This window comes from Phycodurus eques, chromosome 6 (genome assembly GCF_024500275.1).
Source record: "Phycodurus eques isolate BA_2022a chromosome 6, UOR_Pequ_1.1, whole genome shotgun sequence".
NCBI lineage: Eukaryota > Metazoa > Chordata > Actinopteri > Syngnathiformes > Syngnathidae > Phycodurus > Phycodurus eques.
Window position 1 is genome coordinate 13043684 of NC_084530.1, and position 26039 is coordinate 13069722.

At 41.2% G+C, this 26039-nt stretch overlaps 3 protein-coding genes across 5 annotated transcripts in view; 1 reads left to right on the forward strand and 2 right to left on the reverse strand.

Annotated features, from left to right (window-relative positions):
• Positions 1 to 12063, reverse strand: part of pdcd11 (programmed cell death 11) — a 25462-nt gene extending 13399 nt beyond the window's left edge. Inside the window, exons 1-18 of one of the 3 annotated variants that reach the window (XM_061679192.1) lie at positions 11940 to 12030; positions 11419 to 11540; positions 11056 to 11202; positions 9825 to 9989; positions 9540 to 9701; positions 9360 to 9471; positions 9088 to 9263; positions 8540 to 8647; positions 7740 to 7952; positions 7515 to 7639; positions 7380 to 7440; positions 5654 to 5800; positions 5303 to 5554; positions 3378 to 3503; positions 2249 to 2443; positions 1929 to 2099; positions 1620 to 1833; positions 588 to 740 (exon numbers count right to left, since the gene is read on the reverse strand). In XM_061679192.1, coding sequence (XP_061535176.1) covers positions 588 to 740; positions 1620 to 1833; positions 1929 to 2099; positions 2249 to 2443; positions 3378 to 3503; positions 5303 to 5554; positions 5654 to 5800; positions 7380 to 7440; positions 7515 to 7639; positions 7740 to 7952; positions 8540 to 8647; positions 9088 to 9263; positions 9360 to 9471; positions 9540 to 9701; positions 9825 to 9989; positions 11056 to 11202; positions 11419 to 11517 — 2626 coding nt within the window. In that variant the 5' untranslated portion in view covers positions 11518 to 11540; positions 11940 to 12030. Of the gene's footprint in view, positions 1 to 587; positions 741 to 1619; positions 1834 to 1928; positions 2100 to 2248; positions 2444 to 3377; positions 3504 to 5302; positions 5555 to 5653; positions 5801 to 7379; positions 7441 to 7514; positions 7640 to 7739; positions 7953 to 8539; positions 8648 to 9087; positions 9472 to 9539; positions 9702 to 9824; positions 9990 to 11055; positions 11203 to 11418; positions 11541 to 11939 lie in introns of all 3 variants that reach the window. The other 2 variants (XM_061679191.1, XM_061679190.1) reach the window with 2 other exon arrangements.
• A 125-nt stretch (positions 12064 to 12188) lies between these two features.
• Positions 12189 to 13349, forward strand: atp5md (ATP synthase membrane subunit k). The gene is made up of 4 exons (XM_061679526.1): positions 12189 to 12273; positions 12848 to 12948; positions 13037 to 13127; positions 13236 to 13349. Exons 2-3 carry the CDS (start codon positions 12862 to 12864, stop codon positions 13124 to 13126), a joined length of 177 nt encoding a protein of 58 aa, XP_061535510.1. The 5' UTR covers positions 12189 to 12273; positions 12848 to 12861; the 3' UTR covers position 13127; positions 13236 to 13349.
• A 46-nt stretch (positions 13350 to 13395) lies between these two features.
• Positions 13396 to 22596, reverse strand: taf5 (TAF5 RNA polymerase II, TATA box binding protein (TBP)-associated factor). The gene is made up of 11 exons (XM_061679525.1): positions 22188 to 22596; positions 20461 to 20692; positions 20072 to 20387; positions 19516 to 19679; positions 18906 to 19041; positions 18676 to 18796; positions 17680 to 17809; positions 17384 to 17548; positions 16227 to 16404; positions 14432 to 14609; positions 13396 to 13849 (listed from the first exon to the last, which is right to left on the reverse strand). Exons 1-11 carry the CDS (start codon positions 22594 to 22596, stop codon positions 13635 to 13637), a joined length of 2244 nt encoding a protein of 747 aa, XP_061535509.1. The 3' UTR covers positions 13396 to 13634.
• Positions 22597 to 26039: the final 3443 nt, after the last annotated feature.

Sequence of the window (26039 nt, forward strand, 5' to 3'; positions counted from 1 at the left end):
AGATATATTTGAAATAACGATCTGTTGTAATTTATTATATACATAGTATATATTATTGAGGGTTTGTAGTAAGTCAGTGTATTGTGCAGTGTGCTGTCTGCTGCCTTTTTTATGGCTGGCTTGTCGTCAGGTGAGGTTGATTTTCATTAGAATGTGATTGTGTGTGCAATCAGGTTATAGAAAGTCTACATTTAGAATATATAGGTGAGATAAAGTATGGAAAAAAAACCTCACTCCCTTTGTTATTACTTGTCAGCATCTCTTCAACTGATAGGTTAATGCACATGAGTATTGTATAAATACTACTGTACTGAATTTATATAATACAAGTATTATATTTTGACAGTAGATTTTCTAACTTGACATTATTTCATGAATACATCTGAAAGGTACATAGACAAAATGTCTGAAAAAGAGTGCGTATGTACAAAAAAACTTGGAAAGACATTGGACCAGTGTTGGGTTCAACACATTCACATCAACAGGTAGGCATGCACTGCACAGGCAGGCGAAATGTAAATTATGGATTTATGACAGGACATCTGACGTACAGTGTCATAAGACTTGACTTAAGAATCAAAACATACCAATCACGTGGTATTTAGTGGCCTGTATGGTGGCACCGACCAATTCATCAGACTTGAAGTTGGTACAATCGCCATTCTTCACAGTGTCCACAACCAACTTCAGCCTCTGGCCAACAGACAGAGCAGCTAGCTGCTGGTAAAGATCTCTGGTGTCTGAGGAACAACAGAGATGAGAGGTAAGACTTAACACAGATTTCATATTCAGAATCAAATCAACACAGTGGTGACTCGTATCGCGAGGCACCACTGTGTTGATTTACGAGTTTCTTGAGATACGAGCCGTCGATTGGCCCAGTTTTTGGTTTAACTTGCGAGCCAGAACTTGAGACATGGTTGCTGTGTGGTGACAGGAGGCTCCACTCACTTGACAACAAGCAGCACTTTGACTGATATAATTTGTAAATATTCTAAAAAAAAAAGAAGAGGCCTCAAGATGTACATTGCCTCTACCAGTCAGAGTTGAAAACTAATTAAAAAACAAAAGTTTTGGAGTGTGTGTGCGAGACTTTGCTTGATTACGTTTCATGAAACCAGATATCTTTACATTCTCTTCTATTATGTTTTAATAACTATAACAATATACTGCTACTCGTCTTATTTTTTTAAACGTTTTTTTGGGGGGACTGGAACAGATTAATTGCCTAACCATTTATTTTAATGAGGAAAAATATGTTTTAAGATATGAGTGCTTTGGGATAAGAGCATGTCACAGAACAAATTACCCTCATATCTAAAGGCGTCACTGTATAAGCAAACAAAAGTTCATGAATAGGTCATTAATGGTGACCTATTTTAATTTGCTTACAAAATTAAAGTTTGGACCTTGACTTGCAAGCCTATCATAACCCCACTTCTATTTTGGTCAACCCCCCCCCAAGGAAAATCAGAATAAAATACAGAGAACATTTTGTCTCGTAAAGCATTTTGTTTTTGTTTTGTTTTCTTTCACTCTGTTTTTTTTCTGATTTGGGTTATGGCCACAAGATTTGCTTAACATGGTTATGTCAAGTACAAAGAGACAAACCGTCCCACCTTTCATTGCAATCATTTCAGTCACAGCTCGTCTCTCTTGCACAGCATGAATAAGTGCCGTCTGAGCAGATTCCTCTGGCACAGTGACCTCAGACGTTTTCAGTGTGACCAGGAATCGCTTCTTCTCCTCATCCAAATTAGTCACCTTAGCAATCACTGTCTGGCCCAACTGGAAGGTGGTTGTTGTATCAGGAATGAACTTATCAGATATGGCCTATAAGTGTGCACAAAGGAAAATAAATCTGTTTGCACAACACAGATGCTCATGGGGAAAAAAGAGTTATCTGCCAACGGCGGCTCATCACTCACAGACTTCGGTGCAAGACCAACAAGGCCGAATGGAAACTCGACAAAGATGCCGTAGGCCATGATGCTCTTGACCCAGCCAATCATCTCCATTCCAACTTTGATCTCTGAGAAATCTTTAGCAGCCATTCCTTCCTCCAGTGACCAGATCACCATTGGCTTCTTGGTGACAGTCTAAGAGAAAAACTGCTAAGGAAGCAATAGCAACTCTTGGCACATGAAGAAAGGCAGTAAAATATCAATAAAAAATATAAATATCACCTACAATAAAGATTGAAGGTCTAACTGAGGTTACACTTTAGTTCCAATCATAATTGGGATACAATGTTTTTCCTATTCTGGAGAACGCAGGTGAGGTTTGAAATGGTGTCTCCCTCCTGCAGGGCCTCCCACAGCAGAGGGCAGTTGGACGTGAGATCCGAGAGGTGCATGGTGTGTAGGAGGGCACGAACCTCATCAGGAAGAATGGACACTTCCAGACCATTGACTGACTTCTTAAGCACCTTGGCCTCCAGTCTCTACAATACAACCAATAAGCAAAAACCATTAAGCAGGAAATAGAGCTGTTACTATCCATTACTTTAGTTACTGATTTTACCTTGACAATGTTTATTTGGTTTATTAATCACATTAGAAATTTTTGTATATAATTTCCCAATAAATATCCAGCATAATATAAATAACCACTGAAGGCGGGTATACAAATTCCACGTTGCACAGAAAAACTGTCGGGTTGTAAAAAGGTGTACAGGTCGTCCATTATGCATAATCTAAGCAGCCAAACAGGACAGGTTTAAAAAAATTATAAAATAAAAAGAAATTTAAAAAAATAAACTGTTGTCAAGGTAGCCGTAAACTAATGCTTTAAAACAAGATCAAGTTTGTCTAGTTAAAGACCACAGCATCTTATGCCAAGTTTACTTTTTTTTTTTTGTAGTCTACTAATTCATTTGAAAGTTCTGGAAAGTTATTGTCGCACAACCTTGATTCTTAAAGAATAGATCATTTGAAAGCCAGGTGTCCCAACAGTTAAGTTTATCTTTTGGCAGCATTGCACATTAGACAAAACGTTTTGACAAATAACATCATGGAGAGATGATCCATAACAAGAGAGACAGTATCACAGAACCTATTACTTCGAGCAGCATTTGATTGGATTTTCCCTAAATTGGAGAGGTTATACATTTCCATTTTCCCACTTTATTGGAATGCAGCATATATTATGTTCCTGGAGCCAGTTATCTTGTTTTACTAACGTAGCAATAGAAACACAACTCAGCCATGACTTCATTCACGATCTAAATTCCCTACACAATTGTAACGCTGCACTAGTAAAGAATAAAATGGTTTAGAGAAAATCTACATAGATTATTTTCTGACTTTTTCAGATAGAGTGATAATTTGCAACATCCCTAGTAGCTTTTTTTTTTTTTTTTTTTTGCTTTAACATACCTTTCCCACCTCACAGACAAACTGGGGCTTTGCTTTTTCTTCAGTGTCTCCCTCCACCACAGCCTTAAATGACAGCAGCATCTTTTCCTTCTCTGGATCACATTGTAGAACCCTTGTCCTCAGCACCTTTACAAGGAAGATAAAAATTTTATTTTTACAATTTAAACAGTTCCGTGATGTCTTAACATGTCTGTTGCAACCTTTTGTCAATATACCCCAAGGATTAAGAATTACAGACTATAGATTTTTCCATCATATTTCCTGCCGCTAAAATGGGTTAATGGTGGCATCGAGGCACCTTTCCAAAGCATTTTTAGAATTCAAATGACCTACATGGCAGAGTTCCAAGCCCAAAATCACTGCAGACCAAAGAGAACATAAAGGCTCAGCTTACTTTTGCAAAAAAAAAAAAGAAAATCTGAATGAGTCCCAAGACTTTTGGGAGACTATTATATGGATTGATGAGATGAAAGTTGAGCATTTTGGAAGGTGTGTGTCTCGTTACATCTTAAGGAAGAGTGGGCCAAATTATCGCCACAGAGCTTTGAAAGACTAATTCGCAGTTATAGAAAACGCTTGAGTTCAGTTGTTGTTGCTGAAGATGGCCCAACCAGTCATTACGTTTAGGGGGCAATTACTTTTTTCCCCACAGAGAGCCAGGAAACTTTGAATCAACAAAATCACCATATTATTATATTATAATATATATATATATATATATATATATACACACACATACATACATATACAAACAGTCGTGCTCAAAAATATAATAAATAATTTCTTTAACATGATTGTATTGTCTAAATATATAAATAAAATGTGTAAAAAAAATGTTTTAGTCCAATTTCATGCCTATACATATACACAATCATGATTGAAAAATTTCATGCCTATATGTATAGGCATGAAATTGGACTAAAACATTATATATATATATCTCTCTCTCTCTCTCTCTCTCTCTCTCTCTCTCTCTCTCTCTATCTGCGTGTTCCGGGCACGTCCCACCGGGAGGAGACCCCGGGGACGACCCAGGACACGCTGGAGAGACTACGTCTTTCGGCTGGCCTGGGAACGCCTCGGGATCCGCCCGGAAGAGCTGGGTGAAGTGGCTGGGGAGAGGGAAGTCTGGGCGTCCCTGCTAAAGCTACTGCCCCCGCGACCCGACCCAGATAAGCGGTAGAAAATGGATGGATGGAGATGGATGGAGAGGGGGAGGGAGAGAGAGAGAGAGAGAGAGAGAGAGAGAGAGAGATAGATAGATAGATAGATATATATATACACACACACACACATACATATACACATACACACACCCGGCACGGTGTGACACTGGTTAGCACATACGCCTCACAGTACTGAGGACTGGGGTTCAAATCCTGGCCCTGCCTGTGTGGAGTCTGCAAGTTCTCCCCGTGCATGGGTGGGTTTTCTCCAGGCACTCCGGTTTCCTCCCACATCTCAAAAACATGCGTGATAGGTTGGATTGGAGATTCTGAATTGCCCCTAGGTGTGATTGTGAATGGTTGTTTGTTTCGTGTGCCCTGCGATTGGCTGCCGACCGGTTCAGGGCGTACCCCGCCTCCCGCCCGAAGATAGGCTCCAGCAATCCTAGTGAGGATAAGCGGTAAAGGAAATGTGTGTGTATAAGTATGTGTGTGTATCTCTTTCTCGCTCTCTCTCTCTCTCTCTCTCATGTCAGACAGGCTGGAACAGACAGGCATATATATATTTCATGTCAGACAGGCTGGAAAAAAAATACATTATACAGTCATGGCTAAAAATATTTGCAATTATATATTTTGTAGCATGACTGTACACCATTAACTTAATAACAACCCGACACCAAGTTTATCAGCCAATGACCCCTGTTGACAAATTATTTATTATTATTATTATTTCAATCAGGAAAAAGTTCTCCTTACCTGACCAACATAGAAGACTTCCTCAGGGTTGGGGATGACTTCAGAGCTGAGTTCGTTGACTGGCACCAGGCCCTTAACATTGTTGTAGAATCGAACGATGCAGCCAAAGTTTTTGACACAGACAATGTAACCGTGTGACACTCGTCCACGACGGGCATCATGGTAGCTAAAGAATAAGGGCAGGGAGCTTTCTAGGAGGGCCTTCTTTCGGGTCAAATACAGCTTTTTGTTGTCTACATCCACTGACAGGACCTGAGGACATAAAGAGCAGAATGAAATAAAGACGATTGGTGAAAGATAACGTCCGATTACCAGGAAGTTTCTTGATTTTAATTTGAAGAATGGACTGACCCGACATTTGACTTTCATGCCCTTTGTATACTTCTTCTCCGGGTTCTTTAAGACGATGTCAGATAGATGAGTCCGAGGCACCAACCCTCGAATGTGGCTAGTTAAATGCACCACCATGCCATGATTCAACAGGAGAGACACTGTCCCCTTAAATTAAGAGAGAGACATGCAAGACATGGTTAAAGACAAAACAAAAACAAATCAACAGGAGATCACTTTTAAGCTCTTATAGCAAACAGGATGTCACAGATGAAAAAAAAGAAAAAGGAGCCCATACTGTGCCAAGAGTGTTCATATATCAATTCCAATTCCATATGAATATCCATCCATTCATCCATTTTCTGAGTCGCTTCTCCTCACTAGGGTCACGGGCGTGCTGGAGCTTATCCCAGCTATCATCTGGGCAGGAGGCGGGGTACACCCCGAACTGGTTGCCAGCCAATCGCAGGGCACATACTAACAAACAACCATTCGCTCTCACATTCACACGGGCAATTTAGAGTTGTCAATTAACATACCATGCATGTTTTTGGGATGTGGGAGGAAACCGGAGTGTCCGGAGAAAACCCACGCAGGCACGGGGAGAACATGCAAACTCCACACAGACGGGGCCGGGGATTGAAGCCCGGTCCTCAGAACTGTGAGGCAGACGCTCTAACCAGTCGTCCACCGTGCTGCCAGTCTTGATGTCATTTTTAGTCAAATATTGTCACACGTTTGAGGCCCTGCTGCTAGTCCTCTCAGCAACAGTAAAAGCAGGAAATATTTACCTCTGTGAACACAAAGCTGAGGCTTGCCTTTGTCCTGTTCGGCTGTTAGGTCAAGCAGAAAGGAGGATCTGTATCCCTTGTATGCCAGAACAGTTCTAATGTGTCACAGTAGACTTTTTAAGCTGCCACTGTGGTTTATTTGTATTTTGATGGATATTCATAGAGAATTACAGTCGTTCAGTCGAACAGAACAAGGTGTTTAAAGGGGAGTGACAGAAAAAAACAAAAAGGAGAGTGAAAAGGTAACGAAATAATATAGGAAAAGAAGACAACAAAAGACAAAGCAATTGCTGTAAACAAGATGAGGAAAGTGAAGCATTATATACCTTGTACAATGACACATTGAATTTGAGTATTGTATGGGTCAGTAGTGCTACACCCTGTGAGGGAAGGATTGGACAATATAGCACAGGAGTGGACAGGACAGGCACAGGAGGGGAAGCATGCAGGACAGGGGTCGTGGACCCGGCTGTACAACAGAAGTGTGGTGGGAGTGGCTATGTAAATTATAAACATCTATAGGACCACACTGTATGTGAGGCGATACCCAAGAAACTTGCATAATTAGTAATTTATCGCAGCTTCAACAGTTCATGCAACGATCGATTCAATGCCCTGAAAATGAAATGACCTGGATGAATGAGAATATTCACAGGCACTACCACGTTGACAACTTCACCAACCCATCAAGTCCTGCTTATCAGATGCTAAGGCTGAGAACACTGCTACCAAACAAGTTATCTCTGCATCAACACTGCAGCTCTGCTTAACTTTTGTCGTTGACATGATAGTGCTTCCATGCAGTAGCCTGTCTGGATGCCAGGTCAAAGGCTGATTCAGAAGGTCTTGCTCACAGACACAAAGAGAGTCACTAGCAGCTTGTCAAATAACTACTGAGTACTTCAACACCTGACAACACTACATGCATTATATTGCATTTCAGTCTCAACACATACCTCTACAAACTGACCAGCATGAAGATCTTGGTATCGAAAGAAGGGTTTCTCAATCACAGTCCTGGAAATCAGTTGAAATCAGTTTGACGATGAGTGAGTATGAGCCATGATGCAAAACACAAAAATTTCACATACTTGCGCAAAGAAGCAAAATGAATTTGGTCCATGGGGCTGTAGTCAATTATCCTGCAAGTGTGCTTGGGGATGGCTCGTACTTTGTTTTCATTAAATGGCGCTTTAGGCTCCTTCAGGTTGTTTCTCTGTCAGGACAACAACAAAATGTATCAAGCAACCTCGGCTGAGTTCTTTTTTCATCAAATACTGTAGATATAAGGTATTGGAACCATTATTGAAACTCACATGCACAAATGCCGGGGTTTTGTCAGGCAGTTCCAACATAGCTCCAGACATGTGGTGCATAGAGGTCATCCTGCAGTCCTCCACCACCTCACCGACACGGTCGCCGCAGGCAGGAACGGTATTGATTCTGGTCTTAGGTTGAACTATGTAGCCACGCAGGCTCAGTCCCACCAAGCGGGTGGACGGTTCCACGTATAGCACACGGGCCAGGACCTATATACATGATGCACAACACAAATGGTACAGAAATGTGCACATACAAATTTATTTAATCTGACATGATTCGAAGGCAGCATGGTGGACGACTGGTTAGAGCGTCAGCCTCACAGTTCTGAGGTGCGGGGTTCAATCCCCGCCCCCGCCTGTGTGGAGTTTGCATGTTCTCCCTGTGCCTGCGTGGGTTTTCTCCGGGCACTCCGGTTTCCTCCCTCTTCCCAAAAACATGCATTAATTGGACACTCTAAATTGCCCGTAGGTGTGACTGTGAGTGCGAATGGCTGTTTGTTTGTTTCTATGTGCCCTGTGATTGGCTGGCAACCAGTTCAGGGTGTACCCCGCCTCCTGCCCGATGACAGCTGAGATAGGCTCCAGCACGCTCGCGACCCTAGTGAGGAGAAGCGGCTCAGAAAATGGATGGATGGATGGATGATTCGAACATCGATACCAAGCAGGGTAGCAACATGGATATTAAGAGAATAGTGGGAATTTCTTCTGGAGATAAAGATTGCATTGTCGTAAAACATATCTCTTATGTATTTTTTTCCCCACATGAATAGGACCATCTGCCTTGTAGATGTTACCTTGCTTCCCTCAGTGTAACTGGAAGCCATCTCTCGCTCCATGTGAAGGAAGTCCACCTGACCACTGAAGGAGGACAGAAAGTCCATGAGCAGTCCGTGTTTGGTCACCTGCAATACAGACATGATAGATTCCGCTTCATTTGGTATCATACACGGTCATGAATCATGAATTTGTGTATACCCGACTCACGCATATTTGCGGTAAGGCATTTGTGGAATCACCTACTCGCTGATTTTTGTGGGGGAAACATATCCCCGTGATTTGCGGGGAGAGGTAGTGGGGCTTTGGAACTCTCTCTTTTTCTATTTTTATTTTTTTACAGATTGCCTACTTGTGTTTTTTGGTAATTAATAAAAAAAACTGCAATTATAATAAGCGTCAATTATTTACAGATTTTTGCGATTTGCGGAAGTTGGACCCCTCCCCTATACCCTGCGAATAGCAGGGGGTCTACTGTATACAGATATTTCTTTGGAGTGTAATTTAGTCACAATTTTGACACCATAGACTACAATGTTGCCATGTAAAACATGAAAACTCTCCCAACCTTTTTGACTGTCGCTTTAACAAGAAGTCCCGGCAGAAGATTAGTCAAGGTCCATCCTTGTTGGGATTCAGCACATGCTTGGGCAGCAGCTGAGGGGTTGATGGAGAGACGCAATAAACGTCCATTGTGCTTCACTTCTTTTATTTGACAAGTCACGTACTGGCCCACTTTCAGCTCTGGACACACACACAAAGAAAATACTATTGTCACTTTGCTGACTTTAAAAAGAAAGCGCAAGAATAAACCACTGATGACTGTGATATCATTGTTACTGTTCTGTTGGTCTTTGTCAGCTTTCTTGGACAGGAAGGCTTTGGTTCCCTTGACACCAACGTCAACTATGCAGCCATGATCTTCAAGGCTCTCAACACACCCACTCAAAACCTGAGAAAACAAAGTGACAAGTGTTGAGTGGGGATTCTGTGGTTAAGAGTTGCTGACTTCTGACTTACCATGCCAGCTTTAAGAGCATTTGATGTGAGAGCCTTGTTGACCAGCTTCGGATTGATTGACAGCTGGATGCTGATAGAGCCTCCTTTGGCAGTGTCAAGCTCTGCAACCACACATCTCAACATCATGCCAGAATAGAAGAGGTGTGGCAAAGCACAAATGTCCTGTCAAAGGGAGAAAAAAAACAGGCAGTTCAGACTATGTCACTTGAATCCCTAGAACAGGTAAGCTGTACACATGATTTTACCTCGTCGGACAAGCCAAACTGGCCACAACAATACACCTACCTCAACGTCAGTTGAATCCAGTTGTTCAGTGAGCAGCTTGGTGTATGGGTCACAGATGTTCCTGATGCTGAGAAAGCCTTGCAGACCACAAGGGAGACCAACAGTCACCTCAAAGTCTGACACATCTTTTACACAGCCCAGCATCAACATGCCTTCCTTTAAATTCTGTGAAGAAATGAAACATTAATAAACATATTTTCATAACACTAATGAAAGCATATACTGTAAATGTCCAATTGCTAGGGGTAAAACACTATGCCCAGAATAACAGTACATATCTTGGTTTCACTTTTCTAGTTTGTTTCACATACCCCAATTCCCCCATGGACGTGGCAGTCAACGGCAGTGGCATTGCCCAGTTTTTTTGCAATTTTGTCAGTGGATTTTTGTCCAAATGCTTTGTTGTGTGGCTCTAATTGTGTGTGGTTGTTTTAGATTGATTTAGCCTGTTAATAATTAACTCGTACTGGGCGTACTTCCCTGTTGGCTGCGATGACGTGTTAATAAAGTTTATTCAAATCAAGTACAGCACACGAAAGCTGTATAAAAAGGGGTGCCTTAAATATATAATTACATATTGGGTTAATGTTATGCAATATCAAACACACTGAAGTTCCTTGAAGTGTTTGTTTATGAATGCTGGTAGTAAGCCATCAGTTAGTGAACGCAATCATAAGGCACATCCATGCTTGTAGATCCAATTTGATCTCAAAGCTGCACATGTGCAAATGAAAAAACTTTTTCATAATACTGTTAAAATTGCAAACGTTTTTGTTAAGACATTGCCGATCATATGATTTGCAACAAAATAATAACCAATAAATGTGAATATTTTCAAAATGCACTTGTAATTTTATGCACCAAAACAATGGGAACATTTTTGAATAGTTATTATTTATAGCCTATAAAGTCACAAATATATCGGTCCGACCCACTCAAGATCAAATTTGGGTGAATGTGGCCCGCAAACCCCGCCTTACATAATATTTTTTCCGTGTGGGAACAAGCCTCCCATCATATTACTTATTTCCCCTGCATTTGGTTATCATCATTTTTAAGACTCGTTTTGAAATATTGCTAACTTTCACTGGCATAAAATGACTTGGAGGTTCGGATAGGGCCTGCGGGCCTTCAGTTTGACACCATGTGAGCTATATGATCTAATTCTTGAGAATAAAAAAATTATACCATCCTATTGTAATAATGTGCATGTCTTCAATTGTGTTTTTACCTTAATATGTAGTATTTCCACACATTTTGCAGCTGCATTGAGAGTCAGACCACCTCCATTCTTCTCAGCAGTCTTTTGCTTCTTGACTTTCTTGCGGTCATCTTTGGAACCCCCTTTCCTTTTCTTAGAATCTTCTTTTTCATTTGACTGCAGCAAACAAACAAAAACTACTTAGCCCAAGGGAAAACAGTTTACAAGCAGCTTGAAAAAAAGGTGGGAATACAGATTTAAGAATTGAAGAGAAGGTGAGGATAGAATGGAACATTTTAAAATGGAAGTAAACCCAAAGGGTGATTAGTGAGGGATTTGTAGTATTTTGCACGACATGCAAGGTCTGAATAGGATAAGAGAGATCAATTATACCTGGAAAAGGTTGTCCACCTCAATCCGTGTAGCTATTTTACTTTCACAAGCCTTCCTAAATGTCCCTCCTCGAGGGAAGTCTTCCTCTGCTGATGCCATGTCTTATTTTTTGTTTCAGTTGTCTACGAAAGAAATTAATGAGCACATCATAATGGAATTTGCATTTTTAAAACCTGGTTGGTAAACAGTCTTACAAAAAGACAAATTGGTGCCTCTTTAAATGATTCAGTTCAAAATGAAATTACAATTACATGTACGGTATAAGAATGTTAACAATTACATGGGGCACATACGATGTCTATAATATTTTTAACAGATTTATCAAACTAAAATAGGCACTTGTAAAACACATTTCATTGGGTTTAATATATTTCATACTAGCCATCGTGATGGCTGTAAGGGTACTACCAACACCATGTCCATAACGTCAACACGTGGAAAATACTAATTAGTATTTGATTGATCAGTTAACGTGAAAATAGGATCTAGAAGCTTTTGAATGTGACTTTATGTGATCTTACATGTGGTCGAGCGAAGATTCCTTAAAGTACAGCGGCGTTCGGATGTTTAAAAACTCACATGTTGTTCAGCACGCCATGATAGTGACCCGGAAGAACAATGTGTATGGGCGGATCATAACCTGGCGAATCACAAACAAGTAAGAATGGTTGACGTTTTATTTGACCATTCAGTGATCATATTTTGTACCGGCCTCGCAACGTCATTATTTTAGACCAATGGGAATAATTTAACAATAATAAGTAGGTGGGACTTCCTTTTAATTCTAACATCAAGGCATCCGTTGAAGGGCACAAGCAAGGCTAAAGCAATCTCCTGAAGGGTCTTGTGCTCAAGGTAAGAATATAGTTTTTATGGTTACTTACGTTGGACTTGGCGTTGATAAATGCTACATAGTCATTTCACATTCGTAAATTTCCATGTCATATTGGCTCACTTCATTGTAAACGGCTCACAGTTAGCATAATATGCTAACAAGCGAGAGCGTGACCAAAACGTCAATGTCAGACTCTTCGCCCACAAAAATAAATAAATAAATAATAATACAGTATTACAACAGGCATAAAACAAACTTCGTGAAGACATTTCAATGCGTTGAGGTCTGGTTTATTACTCCAGTCGAATTCAGGTGACATGCGATAGTTGAAAACTATTATGTAAGTCGACAGTACCAAAGGTTCTGGAATTTTGTGTGGCAGAATATTATTCAGTGTACAGTACTGTTCTGTACATCAAGCCCTGACAAGTTTAACTATTATTTTACTCCGAAAGTATCTTAAAGAAATGTCACTTGTGTATGCACATACAGTACTGCATTAAGGCAGAATGTAGATGTCTGTTTGTGTTCGATTAAGTGCAACTAAAGTGTAATTATCAAATGATACAACTTATGCCCTTCATCCTGACGTAGGTTAACTAACCATCATGGGAGGTCATGACGCAGGATCTCAGCACCAGTTCACTGGGTTTGCAAAATACTTCAACGCTTACACCTTGGTAGGCAGGAGAAATGTAAGTCAACAACAACTTTGTATATTCTATATTAAATAACTCATATTTTAATATACACATTTGTTTCATGGTTAACTTCTTTTCATAGTGCGTTTTGGCCACATATGCCAGCATAGCAGCAATTGCCCTTTTCTTCAAATTGAAGCCCAAGAAACAAGCCGCAGTCACTGAGAAGTAATGTAAGTGTACATACAATACCTCACACTCTAACACACACACTAATAGTCTCATTGTACTAAAACACACCTTTGGTTCAGTGAACTGTAGTGTGCTTGTCTCCTTTACAGATGTACTGTATTTGATTTCTACCTGCTGGGAGTGGAGAAGGCAGCTGTATGTGCTTGGAATATAATAACTGTTTGATTTCTCTATGTTAACAATAAAGACCATTTCTGCCCGAAGCATTAAAAAAAAAGACTTTTTATTTACATGTTTAGCTATAAAAAGACTATAATACAAATATGGTAGCCACATGTAGAGCTACAAATATTTCTAACATGGTTATTAGTTACAATGGCACCGTATTAGGACAACTAAATTTACGTCCCACATTAAGAACAAGTGTAATAAGAGTTGAAAAGCATTAAGTACATCATTTATTATTCGATATTTTCACACCTTCCAAAAATATCAGTTACTTGTGGAAGGAAAAAAAAACTATTTCAAGCTCAATTCACTAAAAGATTTCATGGATTGTAGCCACCTGCTGCCAACAGCAGATTTCTGCGGGTGAAGTGAAGGTGCAGGACAGCTGAGGATTTAGTTGTGTAGCAGCCAAGCAGAAGCTCCTGTGAGTTTTCTTGTAAATGAATGTGTCCTGTAGTTGCGGTAAAGTCATCAGTCTCCAAATCATCAAATGCTTTCGTGGCATCCCACAGGCGAACTGTGTTATCCATGGAGCCTGGAAGACACAAAATACTTGACTAGGTCTGTGTATATATAAATATACACATGCCACACACATAAATGTACAGTGTAGAACCTTTATTCATCTCCGAAGAGGGAGTTGAACCCTAAGCCATCACATTTTTTAATTAAAAAAAAAAAAATGCAATTTTTTGAACTCACTGTCCCTCAAGGGGAAATTCAACTCTAACTGTGTTGTGTATTTGTGCCACATGTAAGCATGCAAGGAGAGATATCTGTCAAAGTGGTGTGAAAACAGTGCTGCACCTCCTGAGCTTGGTTGGGGTTGGGTTGGTGCCTTGCTCAAGGGCATCATGACAGTAGCCAGGAAGCAGACTAGCATCTCTCAAACTCGTTGCCATTAAAAAAAAAAAAAAATTACATTTTGTCTGCAGAGTGACTCCAACTGTGAGTGTTTTTTTTTTTTTTTTTTTTTTACAGATGAGCTTTTGTCACCCTATTTATTGAGGTGCTAACACTTCATTACACTACACTAAATCGGCTTCAACATATAAAGCATTTGGAAGTGGCTGAATAGAGCATGTTAAAGTCCACAAAACGAGAGTGAAGCACGCACCAGAGGCAAGAATTTCACCATCCCTGCTGAACTTGAGAGAGTAGATGGTGTCTGTATGGCCTTTGAGCTCTCCAATCATGAGTCCGTGACCAATGTCCCAAAGAAGAACTCTGCCATCTGTGGCCCCGGAAGCCAAAAACTTCCCATTAGGAGAGAATGACAAAGCATGGATTGGACCCTAGAAGATGCGGTATAAAGATGTTAGACTTCTCTTCGGCACCTCATTGCCTGCTGTGAACAACATTGGGCCTCATTCATTAACTGTCCATATGCGCAGTCAATCGCGCATACACGTTTGACACAAACCTGTCGTTTTTCCAATATGTTCGTACTTGTTTTTGTTCATATTCTGCAAACAAATTTAGAACATCCTCAGACCATGCGTACGCACAAATAATAGAGGATCAGCCATCGTAAATACGTCAAACAAACATCTTTTACCGAAGATGCACAACGTATTGGAACAACATTCATTCATCTTCCGTACCGCTTATCCTCACTAGGGTCGCGGGCGTGCTGGAGCCTATCTCACCTATCTATGGGCGAGAGGCGGGGTACACCCTGATCTGTTCGCCAGCCAATTGCAGGCCACATATAAACAACCATTCACACCTACGAGCAATTTAGAGTCTTCAATTAACGTACCATGCATGTTTTTGGGATGTGGGAGGAAACCGGAGTACCCGGAGAATACCCACGCTGGCACGGGAAGAACATGCAAACTCCACACAGGCAGGGCCGGATTTGAACCCCGATCCTCAGAACTTTGAGGCGGATGTGCTAACCAATCTCCGCCTATTGGAACAACAGTTATTCATAAAAACAATAATAATAACTGTGGCGATAATAACTCAAACTAGAAATTTTCTCATCGGTTGCCGGTCCTAAATAATTAAAAGGTCACTTCTCATCACTTTTACGATCGTCCCGTTCAAGCCTTGTACAGTAGGATCAGTGCATTTATGTGTTCCTCGCCCAACATGTCAGCGCGCGCGGCTTGACGTAGACTCTCAACAAGGAAGTACAATCAAACTGCTCGCATTTTTTCAAGTCTTCAGTATTCTTTCTAATCCCTAAAATAATCACATTTATATATTTTTGTGTGCAAATGTGAGATAAACCGATCAATTCACAGTACACATACACTGCCACTGGCGTGGTTGAATTGTGCAGTTCCCCAGTGAGCATATGGCTTGTATATTTTATTTTGCCTCCAACACTAATTTCATGAATTTTATCAACAAAAAATGCCCCTTAGCTGTGCTATATTTATTTCTTAATATGTATGCTGTATATTAACGACATATGCAGTGTTTGCTCATTCTCGGCTGTTAAATACTTTTTTGTTTACGTCTTATGCCACACTCTAATTTAATTTCAAAATTAATTAAAAATGATTAACCTAACTATTGTATGCTGTTGGTTTATGTGTTTAGCGAGCTTTCCAATGATATGAACTTTTTGAATATAGGATAAAGATTAAGAAAGTTATAAAAGTTTTTGATCAGCCCATCTCTTGTGACTTCAACCTCCGCGTATTGGCTGAGATGCGTCAGACAGATGTCCTTTATAGGGAAATTGGGGTGCTGTTTATGCAGATTGCAAGTCGCGTGATATAGAATAAATTCTGATTCATTAACATACGCACAATGGTGCAAAGAAATGACGGTGTCTGCATATACGCTCAATAACAGTGAGAACATTCCTACACAATTATTAGTAAATGAGGCCCACTGATTTAAAAGGCACATTAAATCAGACACAAATTCAAAGTAGGAACGTTAACAGTTCTCACCTTGTGACCAGTAAAGATGCGAACACAGTTCCCATTCAGGATATCCCACATGCGGATCGTACGATCAGATGACCCTGTGGCCACATAATTAGAGTTGGGGTGGAAGCGCGTGCAAGTGATGTCAGCCAGGTGACCAGCGAACATCCGCAGAGGCTGATAGTGATCTGTAACCCAAAGACTGAAGGAGGGCGATATATAAGAGAGATTTCATCCCATGGGTACCATGTATTTGTCAATGTTCTGTGCGATTGACTCAGTGATTCCCTTCCAGCGGGTTCCTTTCTTATACGGAAAACAATGTCAAACTGATTCTACTCATGTTATTTGTTTCTTAGCGCAAATTAAGCTCGCTAGTTGCTTTTTCTTTTCATATATGCTAATGGATGGATCAGACTACAAGACACATTTGGGCTCTCACGATGGCACTAGTTAGATTACTGCCATTAAGTCTTTCCGTATCTCGGTCAAACACTGGCAACACATGTATTATGATATCACCGTATTCCGTCTTTTATGATCACGGGGCTACATCTTGCCAAATCAAACACTGTTGGGGCTATCATAGGGCCAAATCATAGGTCGTGGATTATGTCACACTACAAGAAGTTTTGTCGTTCCTGACAAAATATATCGGGCCCGAACTGGGAAATCGCCAGCAATAGCAAATCAGGTCAATAACAGGGCTAAAATCCTGTAGTCCGATCCAGGAAAAAGTGGGTCCCCCATGGATAAAGGGGAGAAAAGTCGCTAAATATAGCGATCAAATTGCTATGTTGGTAACCCTGAGTTTGCTTCTCTGTTTGCAGCCTTGTTGTGAGTAAAAGCTATGCACATTATTAGGGACTCGCTTTTGACTATCGAATCCTCAAAGAAAAAAATTGTTACCATTGTTTTTTCCTCATGTTTTATGAAGTAGTATAGTATATATGGATAAATATTGATACTACAGTACATGATTTTACCTTTGGGTGGTATATGATCCTTGAGTGTGAACAATGTGTTTATTCCAGCTTACTAACAGTGTATGTAGTAGAGTACTGGAGAGTGTTTTAAGTACCGTTACATAATAGGTGGATCCTTGTGCCTGTTTCAAAGTGTCACACAAACACGGTTGGTCTTCAAAATTGTTGCGGCAAACAAGTGTCCACAATTCTTACCGGGCAACTCTGTCATGTCCCCCGGAGACAAAATAGTACCCATGGGGAGAAAACTGGGTGTCCCACACAGGGTAGTTGTGGCCTTTGTAGCCCACCAGACAGGTAAAGGTTTGGAGACTCCACAGCCTCACTGTGCCATCTTCAGAGCTCGACAGCAGGTAGTTTCTAAAAGTGCACGTCAATTATTACTACATTGATCAATGATCACATACTGTTTATATGTTTCATGTTGAAGCAGCTCATTCAGGAGAACATGTGAGCCATGCAGCACCAGGTGGAGAACAGATGTTTTTTACCTGTCTGGGCTGAAGCTGATACCATACACAGGACCACCGTGCCCATACAGGAGCTTTGACTCACTGGCTGTCTTTTCATCCATGATCCTTTCCAACACATCATCTGACTCTTTATCAATCAGATTGAGGTCTTGACCAAGAAAGAAATGACACCAAGTTAGCCCCATTGCACGAAATACTTCCATCCATCCATTTTCCGTACCGCTTATCCTCACTCGTGTTGCGGGCGTGCTGGAGCCTATCCCAGCTGACTCTGGGCGAGAGGCAGGGTACACTCTGAACTGGTCGCCAGCCAATTGCAGGGCACATATAAACAAACAATCATTCACACTCAAATTCAGACCCACGGACAATTTAGAGTCTTCAATTAACCTACCATGCATGTTTTTGGAAAGTGGGAGGAAAACAGAGTACCCGGAGAAAACCCACGCAGGCACGTGGATAACATGCAAACTCCACACAGGCAAGGCCGGATTTGAAAATGGGTCCTCAGAACTGTGAGGCAGATGTGCTAACCACTTTTTCACTGTGCTGCCATCCATCCATTCTGTTAACTGCTTATCCTCACTAATACTGTTTGATAATAATATATAATAATTGGTCAGAAGTTCACAAAAAATCCTCACATTCATTGCATCATGAAAAATTGAATGAAATCGTCCTTTGTAATGAACAAAACCTTTCTTTTAAGGCTGTCTAATGTACTATAATTTAATGTGAACACTATTCTATTTGTATACAGGTAACATTGTTCCGCTGAGATCTGATCGAAGGTAATTAGTAGCAATCAAAATGTTGACATTGTATGTATTACGTTTGTTACTCAGGATTTATTATTCAATTTTGTTCCCTGGGACCCAGAAGACTCTGGACATCAATGAAATGTTCTCCATTCAGCTATTAGGAATCTTGGTCCGTCTTTTTCACTGAGGATTTGACAGGTGATAAATATTTCATGCCTTAGTGGAGGAGAGTGCTCTTGTTTATTTACTATACCTGCTGCTGACTTGACTCTGCGTAGCTTTTTTGGAGTGACACTCCACACTCTGACTGAGGAGTCAGCGAAGCCTCCTGCAATTAAACTTGAGTCATCTGTGAAGTCCACAGCAGTTAAACCCTGCAGGTAAAAGGTAACATAAAAAAAAATCAGCAACGAACAGTTGAGTTCATATTTACCCCACTTGAAATCTCTAAACACCAACTGAAAAGTGAGTAAGGGTTAAGACCTGGTATGCGTTGAGAAAAGAGTAGAAACAAATGGAAGGGAGGTTATCCGGTCCCAGTCGGATCCTCTTGGTTGCCTCTTTCATGTACATGATCTTGTCCAATTTGTCCGAATCCTTTAGTTCTGGAAGTGGTATCCTAAGAAACACAGCACAGTTTTCAGGAAATTTACAAGGCTTGCATGAAGGTCCAGCATCAGTTTAATCAACTGCATCTGTCTATGCATGAAAACATCCATCCATCCATTTTCTGAGCCGCTTTTCCTCACTAGGGTCGCGGGTGTGCCGGAGCCTATCCCAGCTGTCATCGGCCAGGAGGCGGGGTACACCCTGAACTGGTTGCCATCCAATCGCAGGGCACATACAAACAGAGAACCATTCGCACTCAGTCACACCTACGGGCAATTTAGAGTCTCCAATGAATGCATGTTTTTGGGATGTGGGAGGAAACCGGAGTGCCCGGAGAAAACCCACACAGGCACGGGGAGAACATGCAAACTCTACACAGGCGGGGCCGGGGATTGAACCCAGGTCCTCAGAACTGTGAGGCTGACGCTCTAACCAGTCATCCACCGTGCCGCCGGCATGAAAACAGATACATGTAAATCAATACCTTGTTTGTGAAGGTGCATTAGGATCCTGCTTCTTGCTCTTGGAGCCCATGCTGTCCTTTTTGGGTTTCTTTTTCTTAGGTTTACCCTCCTCATTCTCTGCTTCCTCGTCCTCATCATCAAGTGGTAGTTCAATTTCCGGTTCTTTAAGCAATCCATAATAAACCTAGAAGGAGGTAGATGAAAGAGGCACCTGTGAGTTGGCAGCCTGTTACAACAGCTCAATTAATTTTCTCATTAAATTGTACTTTTCCACCCTTTTTGTCATTTAATGTTAATGTTGTTTCGTGGAAACCCGTCGTGGACTGTCTGTGTTCTTAGCCGTGACATTCTTTAGAGTATCTGCACTTGTTATATGCGCCTTCAGCGGCAGCTTGTTTACAATAGAGGTATTTGGCACTCACAGATTCAGACGTGCTACACGAGGGACTAAAATCCTGCACCTCCTGTAGGCTAAATGCCAATGTAATGGGAGCGCTTGTATATTATATAAAAAATGTTGTTGTTATTTATGAATTATTAATACTGTATTTTATGTTTTGTGCACAGCATGCCAACCTTTGCCTTATTAGCCTCTCTCTTGCCCTCTCCAGCCAGACTACCAGACATTGCATCAATCTGGCTCTTGCTGCGTGGCATCCCATCAAAGATGTCAATGTAGAGGTGCTCCTGGATGATATTCCAGATCTGGTTGTTCTGGCGCTCCTGCAGGTGCCTCTTGAGCAATTGGTACGAGTCACGAGAGATGCGCAGGACAAACTTGCTAGTCCGAAAGTCGAGCAGAGTCTCATTGCCTCTCAAGTGCTCCTTCTTTGTCAAACCCGACAACACTTGAAGGTCTTCTCTGTAATAACACTCTTGATCCCCGCTAAACCTGCAATGGAGTGGCAGCAGGTTATTAAATTAGCTAGCAAGCAGAGGAACAAAATCTTGTCAAGGAAACTCACTTTTCAAAGAATGCCTTGGCCACATTCTCATGGTTGTTGTATACCAGTTCTAGGTACATGTGCACAAACAGGGGGTAGAAAACTTGGGACAGCTCTGCTCTATGACAGTCCAAAACTGTTTCTATAAACTTTTTCAAGCCACTGTAATAAACCTCATAGAGAGCTGGGTCTCCCTGCTGGCTGTAAGCAGACAAAACCACACTCACATCCGGCTGGTCCTCTGCAGGTGGCGCTGAAAGACAAGTTAGCAATTCAATATTAACATCACAATACAGAGAATATGTAATATTTCTGCAAACAGTCATTTATGGTGTTGTGGTACATTCGCCTGACTTTGATTGCATGCAGTTTAGCTTCAAGCCCTACTTAGTGATAGAGTGAATGTGACAGTGAATGGTTGTCTGTCTCTATATGTGCCCTGCGACCAGTCCAGGGTGTAGTCCGGCTTTTGCCTGACATCAGCTGAGACAGGCTCCAGCTTCCTGCGACCCTGAACAGGATAAGCGATAAAGAAAATGTATGGATTTCTCGCTACTCATGTAGCTAAGTAAGATCCCGAAACTATTAGAACTAGCTCTAAAGATAATGCTGGGCAATTCTACACCACTGTTAAAAGAAAAATCTCCGACTGTGTCAATCACGGCACGGTGAACAACTGCCTCACAGTTCTGAGGACCGGGATTAAAATCCCAGCCCTGCCTGTGTGGAGTTTGCATGTTCTCCCCATGCCTGTGTGGGTTTTCTCCGGGTACTCCGGTTTCCTCCCACATCACTAAAACATGCGTGGTAGGTTTATTGTAGACTCTAAATTGCCCATAGGTGTGAATGTGAGTGCGAATGGTTGTTTGTTTCTATGTGCCTGGCAATTGGCTGGCGAGCGGTTCAGTGTGCACCCTGCCTCCCGCCCGAAGATAGCTGGGATAGGCTCCAGCAGCCCGTGACCCTTGTGAGGAGAAGCGGTAAAGACAATGGATGGATGGATGGATGTGTCAATCAAAACTGGGCATTATTAGCTTTGAAAAGGCAGAACATTAGATGCAGCTATTGTCCTTATATTATTATACAGGTGTAACTAATTCTGCAAGTGTTCGCAAAATGGTACAGCACATTTGTGGGAATTGGAGGACGCATTAAAAGCAGAGTTGACATTTTTAAAACATAATTTCCTATCGTGGGTGGCATGGTGGGTGACCGGTTTGCACATCCGCCTCACGGTTCTGAGGACCCCGGTTCAAATCCGGCCTCGGCTGTGTGGAGTTTGCATGTTCTCCCCGTGCCTGTGTGGGTTTTCTCCGGGTACTCCGATTTTCTCCCGCATCCCAAAAAACATGGTAGGGTTATTAAAGACTATAAATTGCCCACAGGTGTGACTGTGAGTGTGAATTGTTGTTTGTTTATACTGTATGTGCCCTGCGATTGGCTGGCGACCAGTTCCGGGTGTACCTCGCCTCTCGCCCAAAGATAGCTGGGATCGAAAAATGAATGGATGGATGGATCATTTACAATCACTCTACAATGGTTTATGTGCTGTACAGATAAAACGAATGGGACAAAACATCCTCGGTGGAGGAAAAATGAATGCACATAAACACAAAATATTTAGGGGGACTAGCAAAACATGATAGGTATAATAAAATAGTACATCACACATTTTCTCGATTAGTAGATTAAAAAAAAAAAAAAAAAACATTCTCTAAGTATTCTCCATGTAAAAAGTTCCATCGTACCTTTAACTGGCGCCTGGGCTCCAGAGGAGGATGTCACTCGGCTCAGAAGAGAGTTGGCATCCAGACCTCCTCCTTCCACAGTCCCTGTTGCACCTCCAGAACCTGAGGACGCATCACCCTCCTTCAAATCGAACAAATCCTGGGGTAATCCCGCTTCACGACGCAAAATGTCGACTGACTCGGACAGTTGGTTCTTTTTAAGGAATTGTAGAATTGCCAGCAATGTCTGCTTTTCCTCCAGAGCTCCTGTCGTGGGTTTGTTACTTCCAACCGAAGCACCGGGCCCGGGGGACGCAGAAAGTACCCTGCCGTCATTCGCATTGTTGTTGACGACTGCATCAACGGGTGCTTCTGTTTTAATGTCCTTTATTTCAACAGCGTCGGCCATACCGCCTTGTACGGCCGCCATTTTCAAAATGAACTGCGCATGCGCAATGGTACAAAAAAAGTAAAACCCTCGAGGTGCTACATAAGCTACCTGATTGGCTAGCTTTGTGTTACGCTGCTGTGGTCACGTGCCACAATGACTTTACGGCGTGAAAATGTCGACCCTCTGAAGTGAATTTATTATTATTATTTCCGTACCACAGCCACAATAGGTGAAATCCGTGAAGGAGCAACCAGCCACATATTTCTGTGATTATTTATACATATTTTAAAGACGTATGAACCTCCCCAGACTCTTACCTTCCCCACACGCCTGTTCACCTCTTCCAAACTCTTAAACACTTTCTATTCTGTCAAACACCTTTTAAACACTTAGACATAATGCACAGTCGTACTGTACACTATGTATTTTATTCCTTATAATATGCGTTTTAATGTTTTATTTTCAGTTTTAATATTTTAGTCTAGGAAGCATTCATTTTACCACCCAAAAAAAATTACAACATAAACTCACAATCCTGCGATATGGCGAATTATCCGCGATTTGAATATGGGGGGGGATCCACAATACACTGAATCCGCAATCAGTAAACCATGATACAGCGAGTGAACACTGTAATGCATTGTCATATTTCCCAATGATCAGTTCATGAAATTTCCAGTCCAGGGATCCAATAATTGGAGTACATATATCCCAGGCTTGTATTTACTTGACATAATAACAACATTGGGTACAATAGCCTGGGCTGAAAAAATGTAGTTTTGCCTCACTTTCACTGTACCATTTCATACCAGATGGGGGCAGTTTAGTCACACATCACCCCTGCCCTCCCACAGAGCCTTAACACAATGACCTTCTATAATAATGTGTCAAACATGTTACAGCCAAGAAAAAAAGGCATAAGCTGTAATCCACTTCTAAAAAGATCAATATTTCCCTGGTGAGAATCAGCCAAGTCATCCTATTCATAAAACACAATTCTTCTATCACCCTTTCCAATATAGCTCTTAGAAACTTTCTTTTTCTTATGCATCTTAATGCTCAGAATATTTAAATTCACAACATATTACAGTACAGTATTTCATTTTATTTTCATCATAGGGGTGTGCAATAACTCACTCGATTCAGCACACCTGATTTTTCTGTATCAGTAAGTATCCAATGCAAATATCTTACACGTCTAAAGGTGTTATCACAGGCACTTCATATCCTCATACAGATTCTTCATGTATGCGGGCCTATCCAAGGTCATTTTCATCTGCCTTGTTTTATTTGCACTATTTCCTCTTAAGAACATTTTTTAAACTTCATACTGTGGGACAAAAGAGGTCAGGACAAGCGGCAGGATGTTGTATAACATTGCAGGGGGGTTCTCAGTATGCAGAAGAGATGGGGGGTGTTTGCTGTGTGGGAGACACGTTAACATCAGCAATTCAAGGCGTGGTCAGCACTGACATATCCCTCTTCACTGTTGTCCATTTAATTAGAAAAAAATGATAAATTCTCCGATTGTAGAGCAGCATGTAACGCAGATAAAACGGATAGTTTTGGGGGCATTTTAATACCTAAATCTGAAAAAAAAATCTGAAAATGAGTCAAGGATAGCATGATATCAGATTTTTCATTGCATCATATCACATCCTTTTTTTTATCCATTGTTGTGGTCAACTACTGATATATTTTTAATTAAACAAATAAAAAACACATCACACACACACCAGTCCAGAGCACCACATCTGTAAGCACATAGCCTACAGAAAAGAAAAAGGGTAGTACATTTTTGTGTACTATATGTATGCAAAATAAATCAAAATCAACATGTTCAGCTTTTTGTTTTGAGGGATAAAATGGAATAGGAGCTAAAACTATGTGTTCTGAATTGTGACCATGTAAATATGTGAATTTGACTTGAAAATTGACCGAGCAGTCTTCTTCAATCTTATGTAAAACTGCTCACGTGGTCTTCATGAAAATAATGAAATGGGTGAGGGAGGAGGTGAGAGACGCATGTTCATTCGTCCCTTCCTTTTACACCTCACTGGTGACTTCATTGCATTTCTTTCTCTTTCAGGAGGCAGCAGGGTGTGGTTTTACCCAACACATGCAGCTTTGTACAAGAAATATACAGAGCTGACACTTTTTCCTTCTTGAAATTCATCCCAATCTATGTAAATATAATGATTTCTTTCGATAGAATTATGTCATCCCAATGAGCATTCTGCAAATGCAGGTACCACCCATGGTACACTATTATGCCTCAGGTCTTCAAATTAAGAAGCTATTATTGTGTTTACATATTTAACGGGCATTGGGAGAAGTGCTGCCTCTAGCTAACAGAGAATGTTCTCTGTAAGATGGCTGTGAAGGTCAATAACAAAATGTACAGTAAATCAGAATTGAGACATTTATAGATATCTCATCACTGTGAGTTGTAAAATATATAGCTGTGCAGAACAGTGTGTAAGGATGCAGACATACTCGTGAGGGAATATGGTGGGGCGTGGCAGGTCGACAGGATTTTATTTTTTCTCTTTTATTTTGCAGCCGTGAGAAGTGGTGCGGGATAAATCTGCCGCATGAAGGTGACTTAATATCAATTCACCATTTACACGCAATCATTTTGTATTGTTATGCATCGTTCATTTGTGTACCAATTACAATTTATTAACATTTCAGTTAAATTGTGTGGAGGTTTTTTTTCCCACTGTTATCCTTGTTTATCTCCATTCTGGTTGTCTTCCACATAATATACATGATAACAGTCAAACTATAGGCATCCCCCAGCTAGTCATGTTTCTCTCTCTTCATATTTTATCTTGTGTCAATGTTTTCACGACAGCAGAACTCAGCAGGCTGGTAACAACAACTCTGTCATGCATACAAGCAAATTTAGGTGGTGCATTTGTTTTTGCCTTTTGGAAAATATTCTCTGGCTTCATGTCTTTAAGCCGTAAACGGTCAGGCAGCGCAGCACAAGTCCCCAGTGGTGATGCAGGTGTAAATAATTCATGAGGTGTGACTCTCAGAAGAGGTAGAAACGGCTCAAGTAGAAGAGAAGAGGGAGGAAAAGATGAAGGTAGAGAATAATGCGAAAGGAGTGGCGGGGAGAAAGCTGCATAGTGGGTGGGGGTCAGGGGGAAAGGAGGGGTGAGGCAGTGAGAAGGAGGCAATGCCATGTTGAAGGTGTGGTACCCTCAAGACAATGCGGGCAAACGAAATGCTGACAATAGAGGTATGAAGCAGCAAATAAGAACGAAATGTCAAGGAACCTTCCATTGGGAGGCTTCCAATGTGATGAAGTTATTCTGAAGAAGGGTTACTTTATAATTTTTGTCTAGTTTGTCAGTTTCTTTCTCAGTCATGCAGTATAAGAAAAAGCAGTCGTGCTCTTGTGTGTCTGCATATGTGTGTGCATGAAGTCATCTTACAGCCTTTTCCGCACCCAAGCAGAATAATGGGTCTGA